This window comes from Hyla sarda, chromosome 8, assembly GCF_029499605.1.
Source record: "Hyla sarda isolate aHylSar1 chromosome 8, aHylSar1.hap1, whole genome shotgun sequence".
Lineage (NCBI taxonomy): Eukaryota > Metazoa > Chordata > Amphibia > Anura > Hylidae > Hyla > Hyla sarda.
Window position 1 is genome coordinate 11500831 of NC_079196.1, and position 15402 is coordinate 11516232.

General features: G+C 45.9%; 2 protein-coding genes across 3 annotated transcripts in view; one reads left to right on the forward strand and one right to left on the reverse strand.

Moving 5' to 3' along the window:
- Positions 1-15402, forward strand: part of LOC130284247 (uncharacterized) — a 121005-nt gene that overhangs the window by 9586 nt on the left and 96017 nt on the right. The gene's annotated exons all lie outside the window — the stretch shown is intronic.
- On the reverse strand, positions 1309-2199 carry LOC130285258 (uncharacterized). Its single transcript, XM_056536607.1, has one exon. The coding sequence runs from the start codon at positions 2197-2199 to the stop codon at positions 1309-1311; it is 891 nt and encodes a 296-aa protein (XP_056392582.1).

Sequence of the window (15402 nt, forward strand, 5' to 3'; positions counted from 1 at the left end):
TGATGTCTCCATGACAGGACTGTACACCTCATGTGATGGCTTCATGACAGGACTCTACACCTCGTGGGATGGTTCCATGACAGGACTGTACACCTCGTGTGATGGTTCCATGATAGGACTGTACACCTCGTGTGATGGTTCCATGACAGGACTCTACACCTCGTGTGATGGTTCCATGACAGGACTGTACACCTCGTGTGATGGTTCCATGACAGGACTCTACACCTCGTGTGATGGTTCCATGACAGGACTGTACACCTCGTGTGATGGCTTCATGACAGGACTCTACACCTCGTGTGATGGTTTCATGACAGGACTGTACACCTCGTGCGATGGTTCCATGACAGGACTGTACACCTCGTGTGATGGCTTCATGACAGGACTGTACACCTCGTGTGATGGCTTCATGACAGGACTGTACACCTCGTGTGATGGCTTCATGACAGGACTGTACACCTTGTGTGATGGCTCCATGACAGGACTGTACACCTCGTGTGATGGCTCCATGACAGGACTTTACACCTCGTGTGATGGCTCCATGACAGGACTGTACACCTCGTGTGATGGCTCCATGACTGGACTGTACACCTCGTGTGATGGCTTCATGACAGGACTGTACACCTCGTGTGATGGCTCCATGACAGGACTGTACACCTCGTGTGATGGCTCCATGACAGGACTGTACACCTCGTGTGATGGCTCCATGACAGGACTGTACACCTCGTGTGATGGCTCCATGACAGGACTGTACACCTCGTGTGATGGCTACATGAAAGGACTCTACACCTCGTGTGATGGCTCCATGACAGGACTGTACACCTCGTGTGATGGCTTCATGACAGGACTCTACACCTTGTGTGATGGCTTCATGACAGGACTGTACACCTCGTGTGATGGCTACATGACAGGACTGTACACCTCGTGTGAAGGTTTCATGACAGGACTGTACACCTGGTGGGATGGCTTCATGACAGGACTGTACACCTCGTGTAATGGCTTCATGACAGGACTATGAGCCTCATGTGGTGGCTTCATGACAGAACTATGAGCCTCATGTGATGGCTCCATGACAGGACTGTACTCCTTATGTGATGGCTCCATGACAGGACTGTACACCTCGTGTGAAGGTTTCATGACAGGACTGTACACCTCGTGTGATGGCTTCACAACAGGACTGTACACCTCGTGTGATGGCTTCATGACAGGACTGTACACCTCGTGTGATGGCTCCATGACAGGACTGTACACCTCGTGTGATGGCTTCATGACAGGACTGTACACCTCATGTGATGGCTCCATGACAGGACTCTACACCTCGTGTGATGGCTCCATGACAGGACTGTACACCTCGTGTGATGGCTTCATGACAGGACTGTACACCTCGTGTGATGGCTCCATGACAGGACTGTACACCTCGTGTGATGGCTTCATGACAGGACTGTACACCTCGTGTGATGGCTCCATGACAGGACTGTACACCTCGTGTGAAGGTTTCATGACAGGACTGTACACCTGGTGTGATGGCTTCATGACAGGACTGTACACCTCGTGTAATGGCTTCATGACAGGACTATGAGCCTCATGTGATGGCTGCATGACAGGACTATGAGCCTCATGTGATGGCTTCATGACAGGACTATGAGCCTCATGTGATGGCTCCATGACAGGACTGTGCATCTCGTGTGATGGCTTCATGACAGGACTGTACACCTCGTGTGATGGCTCCATGACCGGACTGTACTCCTCGTGTGATGGCTCCATGACAGGACTGTACACCTCATGTGATGGCTTCATGACAGGACTGTACACCTCGTGTGATGGCTCCATGACCGGACTGTACACCTCGTGTGATGGCTCCATGACAGGACTGTACACCTCGTGTGATGGCTCCATGACAGGACTGTACACCTTTTGTGATGAATTCATGACAGGACTGTACACCTTATGTGATGGCTCCATGACAGGACTGTACACCTCGTGTGATGGCTCCATGACAGGACTGTACATCTTGTGTGATGGCTCCATGACAGGACTGTACACCTCGTGTGATGGCTCCATGACAGGACTGTACACCTCGTGTGATGGCTCCATGACAGGACTGTACACCTCATGTGGTGGCTTCATGACAGGACTACGTCTTGTGTGATGAATTAATGACAGGACTGTACACCTCGTGTGATGGCTCCATGACAGCTCCATGTCCCTCATGAGATGAGGTTATTCCTTAGGCCTCAGTGAATGATCTAATAGAAGTGATCCAGGCCCAGAAGGTAAGGCCTGGGTGCTGACTTGTGACTGTCGCCCATGCGTCACTCCTCCCCCTCCCTGCACCTACAGCTTCTCATTACTGAACTCAATCACATTTTCTAATTACGACACAAAAAACGCTGAGTGATTACGAGATCCGTTCTCTGATCCCCTCCTGGAGCCCAGACATTCACTCATATGGATCGCACAATTCTCTGATACATTGTTACCATTTTTCTCTATTTATTTCCTGTTGCCTATACAGGTGAATATATCTATTGTTCTCTGTTATCAGCCATGTCAGGAGGGGAGAGGTGACTGTAGGACAGGAGACTTATATCGCTCCTGCAGTATTATAAGCTGCTGATTTTGAGGGTTATTGGCCCTTTAACGGTTTTACAAGACCCATCATCCCCCTTGGTTTTCGCTCTGGTAATCGCTCGGCGGCTCTTAGCACAAGTCCGGCTGTTTTATTAATGAGGGTAAAGGACAGATCTGTAATTGTATCTTGTGCTGTGTGTACAGTATATAGAATATTACAGTATATATAATAGTACAGTTTATACAGTGGGGGTCAAAAGTTTGGGCACCCCAGGTAAAAAATTTTATTAATGTGCATAAAGAAGCCAAGGAAAGATGGAAAAATCTCCAAAAGGCATCAAATTACAGATTAGACATTCTTATAATATGTCAACAAAAGTTAGATTTTATTTCCATCATTTACACTTTCAAAATAACAGAAAACAAAAAAATGGCGTCTGCAAAAGTTTGGGCACCCTGCAGAATTTATAGCATGCACTGCCCCCTTTACAAAGCTGAGACCTGCCAGTGTCATGGATTGTTCTCAATCATCATCTGGGAAGACCAGGTGATGTCAATCTCAAAGGTTTTAAATGCCCAGACTCATCTGACTTTGCCCCAACAATCAGCACCATGGGTTCTTCTAAGCAGTTGTCTAGAAATCTGAAACTGAAAATAGTTGACGCTCACAAAGCTGGAGAAGGCTATAAGAAGATAGCAAAACATTTTCAGATGTCAATATCCTCTGTTCGGAATGTAATTAAGAAAAGCAGTCATCAGGAACAGTGGCAGTTAAAGTAAGATCTGGAAGACCAAGAAAAATATCAGACAGAACAGCTCGCAGGATTGTGAGAAAAACAATTCAAAACCCACGTTTGACTACACAATCCCTCCAGAAAGATCTGGCAGACACTGGAGTTGTGGTACACTATTCCACTATAAAGAGATACTTGTACAAATATGGTCTTCATGGAAGAGTCATCAGAAGAAAACCTCTTCTACGTCCTCAACACAAAAATCAGCGTTTGAACTTTGCAAATGAACATATAGACAAGCCTGATGCATTTTGGAAACAAGTTCTGTGGACCGATGAGGTTAAAATTGAACTTTTTGGCCGGAATGAGCAAAGGTACGTTTGGAGAAGAAGGGGAACAGAATTTAATGAAAAGAACCACTGTCCAACTGTTAAGCATGGGGGTGGATCAATCATGCTTTGGGGTTGTATTGCAGCCAGTGACACAGGGAACATCTCACGAGTAGAAGGAAAAATGGATTCAATAAAATTTCAGCAAATTTTGGATGCTAACTTGATGCCATCTTTGAAAAATCTGAAGTTAAAGAGAGGATGGCTTCTACAAATGGATAATGATCCTAAACACACCCCGAAATCCACGGGGGATTACATCAAGAGGCGTAAACTGAAGGTTTTGCCATGGCCTTCGCAATCTACTGACCTCAACATCATTGAAAATCTATGGATAGACCTTAAAAGAGCAGTGCGTGACAGACAGCCCAGAAATTTCAAAGAACTGGAAGACTTTTGTAAGGAAGAATGGGCAAAGATACCTCAAACAAGAATTGAAAGACTCTTGGCTGCTACAAAAAGCGTTTACAAGCTGTGATACTTACCAAAGGGGGCAGTACAAGATATTAACTCTGCAGGGTGCCCAGACTTTTGCAGACACCATTTTTTTGTTTTCTGTTATTTTGAAAGTGAAAATGATGGAAATAAAATGTAACTTTTGGTGACATATTATAAGAATGTCTAATCTGTAATTTGATGCCTTTTGGAGATTTTTCCATCTTTCCTTGGCTTCTTTATGCACATTAATACACATTTTTACCTGGGGTGCCCAAACTTTTGATCCCCACTGTATATAATAGTACAGTACAGTGTATATATGATAGTACAGTGTATATAAATTATTACAGTATATATAATAGTACAGTGTATATAATAGTACAGTGTATATAATAGTACAGTATATATAATAGTACAGTAATAGTACAGTATATATAATAGTACAGTATATATAATAGTACAGTAATAGTACAGTATATATTATAGTAGTGTATGTAATAGTACAGTATATATGATAGTACAGTGTATATAATAGTACAGTATATATAATAGTACAGTGTATATAATAGTACAGTAATAGTACAGTATATATAATAGTACAGTGTATATAATAGTACAGTAATAGTACAGTATATATAATAGTACAGTGTATATAATAGTACAGTTTATATATAATAGTACAGTGTATATGATAGTACAGTGTATATAATAGTACAGTAATAGTACAGTATATATAATAGTAGTGTATATAATAGTACAGTTTATATATAATAGTACAGTGTATATAATAGTACAGTATATATAATAGTACAGTAATAGTACAGTATATATAATAGTACAGTATATATAATAGTACAGTAATAGTACAGTATATATTATAGTAGTGTATGTAATAGTACAGTATATATGATAGTACAGTGTATATAATAGTACAGTATATATAATAGTACAGTGTATATAATAGTACAGTAATAGTACAGTATATATAATAGTACAGTAATAGTACAGTATATATAATAGTACAGTGTATATAATAGTACAGTAATAGTACAGTATATATAATAGTACAGTGTATATAATAGTACAGTTTATATATAATAGTACAGTGTATATGATAGTACAGTGTATATAATAGTACAGTGTATATAATAGTACAGTGTATATGATAGTACAGTGTATATAATAGTACAGTGTATATAATAGTACAGTGTATATGATAGTACAGTGTATATAATAGTACAGTAATAGTACAGTATATATAATAGTACAGTGTATATGATAGTACAGTAATAGTACAGTGTATATAATAGTACAGTGTATATAATAGTACAGTTTATATATGATAGTACAGTGTATATATAATAGTACAGTGTATATAATAGTACAGTGTATATAATAGTACAGTGTACATAATAGTACAGTATATATTATAGTACAGTGTATATAACCGCTGCCCCTATCAGTAATGGCGCTGCAGGATGATGGGAGTAAGAGCTGTTGGAGGTTGTAGTCATACTTGGGCCGTGGTTTGTGAGAAGTCCCAGTGTCCACATAAGAGGACAGCAATGCTATACGTGACAGTGGGGCCCTTGGTAGAGACTTTGTGTTAGGGCCCAGGCTTATAGCTCCAGAAGTGTGTGACAGACAGGAATGGCGGCAGCGCTGTGTGATTGTCGCTTCGTGTAATAACAGGATCAGTCTCCGTCTCATTCACACATCTGAGAAAATTACAGACTGGAGAAGAAGAACCTGTCGAGGAGGAAATGACTGAGGAGCGGGGGGGGGGGGGGGGGATCCTGGGGCTCCGACTTCATCTGCTCCGTCATGAGATCACGTCTCAATCTGTGTCCCCTCTGGGTGTATGGGTCCCCCTCTGTGTGTGTGTCCCCCTCTGTGTGTGTCCCCTCTGTGTGTCCCTCTGGGTATGTGTGTGTGTCCCCCTTCTGGATGTGTGTCCCCTCTGCATGTGTCCCCCCCCTCTGGGTGTGTGTGTGTGTGTGTGTGTGTCTCCCTCTGGGGGTGTGTGTGTGTGTGTCCCCTCTGGATGTGTGTCCCCCTCTGTGTGTGTCCCCTCTGTGTGTGTGTGTCCCTCTGGGTATGTGTGTGTGTCCCCCTTCTGGATGTGTGTCCCCTCTGCATGTGTGTCCCCCCTCTGGGTGTGTGTGTGTGTGTGTGTGTGTGTGTGTGTGTGTCTCCCTCTGGGGGTGTGTGTGTGTGTCCCCCTCTGGGTGTGTGTGTGTGTGTGTGTGTGTCTCCCTCTGGGGGTGTGTGTGTGTGTCCCCTCTGGGTGTGTCCCCTCTGGGTATGCGTGTGTGTCCCCCTCTGGGTGTGTGTGTGTGTGTGTCAGTCCGTCCCTCTGGTTGTGTCTTCCCCTCTGGGTGTGTGTGTCCTCTGGGTGTCCCCTCTGTGTGCTCCCTGCTCCTCTGTCCCTTTATCTACACATAATATGGGAGCCAAGTGATAGAGCGCAGGTTTTTACCCACAAAAATTTGTTGCAAAAAAAGCATAATACAAACTACAGCACAGATTATCATTGTAATGCGTATTACGTACATTATTCATGGATGTGAAATACATATGTGTTAGCCCTTGGGGGGTGTATGGTAGTGGTGGTATGGTATCGGTATATGAGGGATTAATGTTAACCCTATAGTTCGTGACGCCAGGCTGAGGGCTGGTATGCTGAGGTGATGCTCCGGCCTATCGCTGCCCTTCCCAGTAATGATAGGTGCATGAAATGACTGAAGGTCCACAAGGAGATTGAACTTGAACTTGAATAACTTTACTTAAGTGCTTGCGATACATCCCAGGCACAGTAACAGTCTCATACAAACAGTCCTTATATTGCTCAGTGACTGACAGTTGTTGCGGACCTTGAGCTATTTAGAAAGTCTCTGAATTTAGGGTAGATATTTGCAGATCCGTCCGGATTTAGGGGTTATATTAGGTCCGGTGATGCTGCAGAGTGTCTGGGAATTGAGACACTCTATATTCTGAATTACTCACTGCGATAGATGCTGAGCAGATCCTTCTCGTTTGACAGCCCAGGAACAAGAGAGCTGCTTACAGCTTGGCTGCACAGGAACAAGAGAGAGAAAAGATGGCCGCCGCTCCCTTATATGGGCAGGGGGCGGGGTGAATCCAATTGGTCCGAACATCTGTCACTCACCATTACACAGAGTAATGGGATTGCATACCTCACAGGGCCTCCAAAGGTCCTTAAGCAAAATACCATAGAGTTTACCTAGTCACGTGACCCGCAGGTCCTGCAACGCTATGGAACCGGTAATTAACCATTTATTTACATATATATTACTATATTTACATTACCTTTACATAAATTACTAGACTATTAGTTGGAATAGAGGCAACAAGGGGTAGGCTACACAATAGGGATCCCTACGTCCTAGGGACTCTGGCTATGGGGACCAACACATACATAGGTACCGTATAAGATGCTGTACCGGGACACCACAAACCCCCTTACTTAAGATAAGTTGGCCTCGACGTCTGTCCCCTGAGACAGAGGGACTAGGACTAGAACAGGATGCTATAGAACAGGCTATTAGAAATCTATCTAGACATATAATGCTATCTAGACATTCAATGCTATCTAGACATTTAAAGCTATCTAGACATTTAAAGAAGCTATCTATCCTTTAGTTTCTAGCTTCCTATACAACTTTATCAAACTTATTATACATTTGGAAGCTTACTAGACAATTGTGCAGCTATCTGACATGTAGTTGCTAGCTCCTAAAACACTTTATTAGCTCTCTATACATTTTTATGAGGCTAAACTGAACATAAGCACATACTTCTATACATAAGGCTAACTAGACATTGGTACAGCTTTCTATACAGTTAGCTTCAAGCTGACTAGGCATTTATATTATCTCACACATTCTATTTGCCAACAATAAGTTACCTGTTAGTACACAAAAGGTATACTGGCTAGCTGGAAGCTAGGTCACAGTAAGGGTGGCTGCTAGGGTCTATCAGCTACACGCTACTTATCCCTAGAGCACTTTCAAAACAACCTATTAGGTTATTCTTAGAGTTATGTGTTTATTTTTGTATTTGCAAGAGCACCTACTGGCCAGGCAGAGCATCTCACACACGCAATGAATAAAGAAAAGAAGAAGTGTACCTAACAGTGGCAGGAATTGGGTATCAATATGCTACAATTCCTAAGTGTTTTCTTTAAGTGAGATATTTATTTTGAAGTATGTACTAGAGAAATTTTGAGGTAGTACATTTAAGTGAATAATCTAGGGTACTATGTGTACAAGTACTAGTTTAAGGGAAATTCTCCCTACTATTTTTGGTTGAGACAGGTGTTAGCGATGGGCAACAGCAATAATACTACCCTCAGAGGAGCCGAGGTGTCCCCTATTGAGTTACCTACTAAACACCTTTAGCATTCTATACATTTATATGTACAAGAATTAGTTAGGTTTTCAGTGTTGAGTGTACACGTGCAGTACGTCGATATTTTCTGTGTACAGCTCTAACTTACTTTATATGTACATAGACATTAGACTATTTTCCTATGTACAACCTTTACTTACTACTTATGTACACAGATATGAAGATACCTTACTGTGTACAGAACCATATACATATTTACTATACATTTATCAACACTCCAACATGTTTCAGATGCATTCATCCGATAAGTGCAACATTTATCATAAGAGTTCTTATGAAACTGGGGGTATAAACATGAAGCAGGCGTGTAAGGATCAGCAGTCCACCTACACTAAGAGTCCAAAGAAAATATACAAATTGGCGTGTAGGGATCAGCAGTCCACCTACACTAGGAGTTCATAGGAATGGAAAGGTAAACATGGCCTTAACCACAACTCAGCCGGGTACAGTGCTTAATGAATCTCCTACAAGCTAGGAGTTTCTTGACTTAATAGGCACAAGCTTAGTGGTTACGTTGCTGAACTTTCAACTGGAACAATCTTAGCACAGTCCTGCTAGGCACAATTCTTGAACTTTGTTACTGTAAGACAAAATGGTTAGACAGAAAAACAATATGCCATTACTTTAGAGTCTCTTTAGAAGATGTTCTTCTTTACGCTTGTAGTGCCTCTCCTGGTTCCTCTATATCTGCCAACATCAGGGGCAGGATTAGACTTAACATAGCTTTGCCACACCACATTGGTGAGGATGGAGTTGTGGAAGGCAGCTTAAGAAGGGGTTATAGGCTTACTAGCCAGGATCACAGTAAGGCAATAGGGCTTGAGCACCATCTCCAAATTAGAAGCAACCCATGACCCTTTCATTGGTACCTTAGGAACTGGCAAACTCTCACTGCTCCGAGAGGGCCTTGGTACATCTGTGGGTACCCCAGGGTTAGACAAACTCTCACTGTTCCGAAAGGGTCTAGGTACCGACTTGGGTGGCCGCAACTTTGGCCTGTTTTCTTCACCCTGTGCAGAACTTGACGGTATGAAGAAGATGATGAACTTGACTCTTTACTGTACATAGAAGATGATGAACTTGACTCTTTAGGCTCCTCCTCCTTGGGTACGCTGGTGGAGGCTTTAGGAGCAGACCTCGTCAGCCTCAAGTTGAAGGGATCGGACTCCCAATCCGTCGACGGGAAATATTTGAAAGGAAGATGTGTTGGGGTTGTTGGTCTGGTGACCGCTGCAGCCCATTCTCCACGAAGGCTCTGGACGGGGTTGTACTCCACAATTTCACCCACCTCCAAGGTGTAGAACTTCTTCTAGAGATATGGCCTTTGCACTGCTGACCGGTTTACGAGGATGGTCTGTCCAGTGTGGCAGTCAAGGAGTGTCCCATAACTTCTGACCTTTTCGAACTTGGCCACAGTTGCTCTTCTTCTTTCTAATGGCTCCTCCCCTTCTCGGGGGTGATCCCATTTACGGATGTACAATGCCTCCATTTCTTTGGTATTTTCTTGATAACCGCACTCTTTCTTCATAAGGCAAATGTACGTGCTTTGGAGCGTAGAGTTCTTTGTATCGGGCCTTTAGCTTTTCCATCAATTCAGCCAGCTCGGCTTCTTGATGGGCCCTTTCCCTTTCTGCAGTGAGGATTGGTGGGAGTGTCTTCCCAGGTAATAGTTGAAGCACTCTGTGCATGTACTCGATCAGCTCCGGCTCATCTCCGAACACCCATTGCGGCAATTTTGGTGAGCACGGTCGTGCACTTGGCAAGCTTGATCGAGGAATGACTTCAGGGCTGGAGGAGGAAGAATAGGCCGCTTCTGGCGGGGTACTCACAGCAGACTCCTCCGACGGGATCTCGGCCCACGAGCAACAAGTTCTGTGGTGAGGGGACAATCTCACCGGTGACGCACCTCCAGGTGTCCCTGCACTGTTCGCTGGAGGTGTCTCTGGCCAATTGTCGTCATCATCAGGCAATGGGGGAAGATTGCAGGCCCCCTCTTCGTCTAATGACAACCGCTGCAGACGATCAGCAAGCTCTTGAAAAAGTTGGGCTGTGACTGCCACAACTTTCCGTGTTTCTGGCGCCATTTTGCCAACTTGACCACGTGGAACGCTGCTCTCCGCCATGTCTGTACTCTCCGGCTCTCTCTGCAGACTGAAGAGGTCGCTGTGCGTGGCGTCTTTTATAGTAGGCTTCTCCAAAATGGAGCTGGGCAGGAAGGACACTATCGGTGCAGCCCCGACTTCCGGTCCCTCCAGAAACGACTCCTGCATCTCTGTGTTCCCTTTCGGCTGGGATACAGCCCCTTGGCGTCCACGCCCAGGGGCGGGGTGCAGCGCGGGCTTTCATCGCGCATTTTTCCGGCACCAGTTCGGCTCCGCCTGTGCCAACCGGACCAGAGGATCGCAGCATGAACTCCTTGCGCAGTTTACACATTTCAACTGTAGACAAATCTTCGCCTCCCCCTTACTCTTCTCTTGGCCCCCTTGTATGATGCCCCACAAGCACCGCTCTTGTACACAGCAACACATGAATAAAGTTTGTTTTCTGGGGGGGGGGGGGGGCAGTACACTTTCACTAGTGGCAATAGTAGGCACACACCCGAATCCTGTTTGTGCAACGCCAAAAAGGCTTTGTGGTAGCCCTTGGGGGTGTATGGTAGTGGTGGTATGGTATCGGTATATGACGGGTTAATGTTAACCCTATAGTTCGTGATGCCAGGCTGAGGGCTGGTATGCTGAGGCAATGCTCCGGCCTATCACCGCCCTTCCCAGTAATGATAGGTGCATGAAATGACTGAAGGTCCACAAGGAGATTGAACTTGAACTTGAACAGCTTTACTTAAGTGTTTGCAATACATCCATGGCTCCAGTCCTCCGTGGCTTCATAGCTCTGTGGCTCCAGTCTTCTGTGGCTCCAGTCTTCTGTGGCTCCAGTCTTCTGTGGTTCCAGTTCTCTCTGGCTCCAGTCTTCTGTGGTCTCAGTCCTCTGTGGCTCCAGTCCTTTGTGGCTTCAGAGCTCTGTGGCTCCAGTCTTTTTTGTGGCCCCATCCTCTGTGGCTCCAGTTCTCTGTTGCTCCAATCTTTTTTTGCCCCTGCCCTCTGTGACTCCAGCCTTTTCTGGCCCCAGTCCTTTGTGGCTCCAGTCCTCTCTGGCTCTATGTTCTTCCAGTTCCAAATGGCTCCAGTTCTCTGTGGCTACAGTACTACAGGGCATTGTTTCCCAAGTCCCCAACTGGTCATGTTTTACAGGTGATATAATTCTTGTTAGTGCATCAGGCATCACCACAAATTTTCACCTGAATAAGGAAATCCTGAAATCATGGGGGGACTTGAGGACCACGGTTGGGAAATACTGTTGTTGGGCTTCTGTTTCCTATGACTCCAGTGCTATGTTGATCTAGTCCTCTGTGGCTCCAGTCCTGTAAGGATCTAGTCCTCTGTGGCTCCAGTCCTGTAGGGATCTAGTCCTCTATAGATTCAGTCCTCTGTGGTTTCTTCTGCTGATGTCTTTACCTAACAGCGAATTGTCAGGACTGGATACACTAAGAAGTGTTAGGTCGATGGAGGAGATTTATCAAAACTTGTGCAGATGAAAAGTTGCCCATAGCAACCAATCAGATCGCTTCTTTCATTTTGCAGAGGCCTTGTTAAAAATGAAAGAAGTGATCTGATTGGTTGCTATGGGCAACTGGGCAACTTTTCATCTGCACAAGTTTTGATAAATCTCCCCCTCTATGTCTTTTCATCCACTGATTGAATACAAGAAAGTTTCTATTCACTCAGTAAGCAGAGATCTTAAAATGATGAATATTTGGAATATAAAGAATGAATCCACGTTATTCCTGAGAGCAGAATTTGTGTCTCCTCGTAGAGATTTACAGTCGTGTTCATCAGAGAAATGTTCATAACTTGTGACCGGTGACAGCGAGGAGATAAGACGTCACTCACAGGGATCCGATTATCAGATTATTACAGCTCGTATGTGTGCGGGGTGAGGAGCGCAGCGGCCCCCGATACAGGCGACATCCATGAGAACAAGGTTACTGGATGACACTGCAGCAAATCTGCTACTACGAGAAGAGACAAGGCTCCCGACACCTGACAACACCGCGACCTGACACGTCCGACGATCTGAGGCTCAACATGAGCCCGCCGCAGTAGATTGCAGCAGATTGTTAGCTTTTGGGATCAGAGTCCGCCACAGTGGATTGCAGCAGATTGTTAGCTCTTGGGATCAGAGTCCGCCGCAGTAGATTGCAGCAGATTGTTAGCTCTTGGGATCAGAGTCTGCCGCAGTGGATTGCAGCAGATTGTTAGCTCTTGGGATCAGAGTCTGCCGCAGTGGATTGCAGCAGATTGTTAGCTCTTGGGATCAGAGCACGCCGCAGTGGATTGCAGCAGATTGTTAGCTCTTGGGATCAGAGTCCGCCACAGTAGATTGCAGCAGATTGTTAGCTCTTGGGATCAGAGTCCGCCACATAGATTGCAGCAGATTGTTAGCTCTTGGGATCAGAGTCCGCCGCAGTGGATTGCAGCAGATTGCTAGCTCTTGGGATCAGAGTCCGCCACAGTAGATTGCAGCAAATTGTTAGCTCTTGGGATCAGAGCCCGCCGCAGTGGATTGCAGCAGATTGCTAGCTCTTGGGAACAGAGTCCACCACAGTGGATTGCAGCAGATTGCTAGCTCTTGGGAACAGAGTCCACCGCAGTAGATTGCAGCAGATTGTTAGCTCTTGGGATCAGAGTCCACCACAGTGGATTGCAGCAGATTGTTAGCTCTTGGGATCAGAGTCCACCGCAGTAGATTGCAGCAGATTGTTAGCTCTTGGGATCAGAGTCCGCCACAGTAGATTGCAGCAGATTGTTAGCTCTTGGGATCAGAGCCCGCCGCAGTGGATTGGAGCAGATTGTTAGCTCTTGGGATCAGAGTCCACCACATAGATTGCAGCAGATTGTTAGCTCTTGGGATCAGAGTCCACCGCAGTGGATTTCAGCAGATTGTTAGCTCTTGGGATCAGTGTCCGCCGCAGTGGATTGCAGCAGATTGTTAGCTCTTGGGATCAGAGTCCACCACATAGATTGCAGCAGATTGTTAGCTCTTGGGATCAGAGCACACCGCAGTGGATTTCAGCAGATTGCTAGCTCTTGGGATCAGAGTCCGCCGCAGTAGATTGCAGCAGATTGTTAGCTCTTGGGATCAGTGTCCGCCGCAGTGGATTGCAGCAGATTGTTAGCTCTTGGGATCAGAGTCCACAGCAGTGGATTGTAGCAGATCATTAGCTCTTGGGATCAGTGTCCGCTGCAGTGGATTGCAGCAGATTGTTAGCTCTTGGGATCAGAGTCCACAGCAGTGGATTGTAGCAGATCATTAGCTCTTGGGATCAGTGTCCGCTGCAGTGGATTGCAGCAGATTGTTAGCTCTTGGGATCAGAGCACGCCGCAGTGGATTGCAGCAGATTGTTAGCTCTTGGGATCAGAGCCCGCCGCAGTGGATTGCAGCAGATTGTTAGCTCTTGGGATCAGAGTCTGCCGCAGTGGATTGCAGCAGATTGTTAGCTCTTGGGATCAGAGTCTGCCGCACTGGATTGCAGCAGATTGTTAGCTCTTGGGATCAGAGCACGCCGCAGTGGATTGCAGCAGATTGTTAGCTCTTGGGATCAGAGTCCGCCACAGTAGATTGCAGCAGATTGTTAGCTCTTGGGATCAGAGTCCGCCACATAGATTGCAGCAGATTGTTAGCTCTTGGGATCAGAGTCCGCCGCAGTAGATTGCAGCAGATTGTTAGCTCTTGGGATCAGTGTCCGCCGCAGTGGATTGCAGCAGATTGTTAGCTCTTGGGATCAGAGTCCACAGCAGTGGATTGTAGCAGATCATTAGCTCTTGGGATCAGTGTCCGCTGCAGTGGATTGCAGCAGATTGTTAGCTCTTGGGATCAGAGTCCACAGCAGTGGATTGTAGCAGATCATTAGCTCTTGGGATCAGTGTCCGCTGCAGTGGATTGCAGCAGATTGTTAGCTCTTGGGATCAGAGTCTGCCGCAGTGGATTGCAGCAGATTGTTAGCTCTTGGGATCAGAGTCTGCCGCAGTGGATTGCAGCAGATTGTTAGCTCTTGGGATCAGAGTCCGCCACAGTAGATTGCAGCAGATTGTTAGCTCTTGGGATCAGAGTCCGCCACATAGATTGCAGCAGATTGTTAGCTCTTGGGATCAGAGCCCGCCGCAGTGGATTGCAGCAGATTGTTAGCTCTTGGGATCAGAGCACACCGCAGTAGATTGCAGCAGATTGTTAGCTCTTGGGATCAGAGCCCGCCACAGTAGATTGCAGCAGATTGCTAGCTCTTGGGATCAGAGTCCGCAGCAGTGGATTGCAGCAGATTGTTAGCTCTTGGGATCAGAGTCCACAGCAGTGGATTGTAGCAGATCATTAGCTCTTGGGATCAGTGTCCGCTGCAGTAGATTGCAGCAGATTGTTAGCTCTTGGGATCTGAGTCCGCAGCAGTGGATTGCAGCAGATTGTTAGCTCTTGGGATCAGAGCACGCCGCAGTGGACTGCAGCAGATTGTTAGCTCTTGGGATCAGAGTCCGCCACATAGATTGCAGCAGATTGTTAGCTCTTGGGATCAGTGTCCGCCGCAGTGGATTGCAGCAGATAGTTACCTCTTGGGATCAGAGCACGCCGCAGTGGATTGCAGCAGATTGCTAGCTCTTGGGATCAGTGTCCGCCGCAGTGGATTGCAGCAGATAGTTAGCTCTTGGGATCAGTGTTCGCCGCAGTAGATTGCAGCAGATTGTTAGCTCTTGGGATCTGAGTCCGCAGCAGTGGATTGCAGCAGATTGTTAGCT

Coding starts and splice junctions, on each gene's coding strand:
- LOC130285258 (XM_056536607.1), bottom strand. CDS start 2,199: ATGGAGCTGTCATGGAGCCATCACACGAGGTGTACAGTCCTGTCATTA.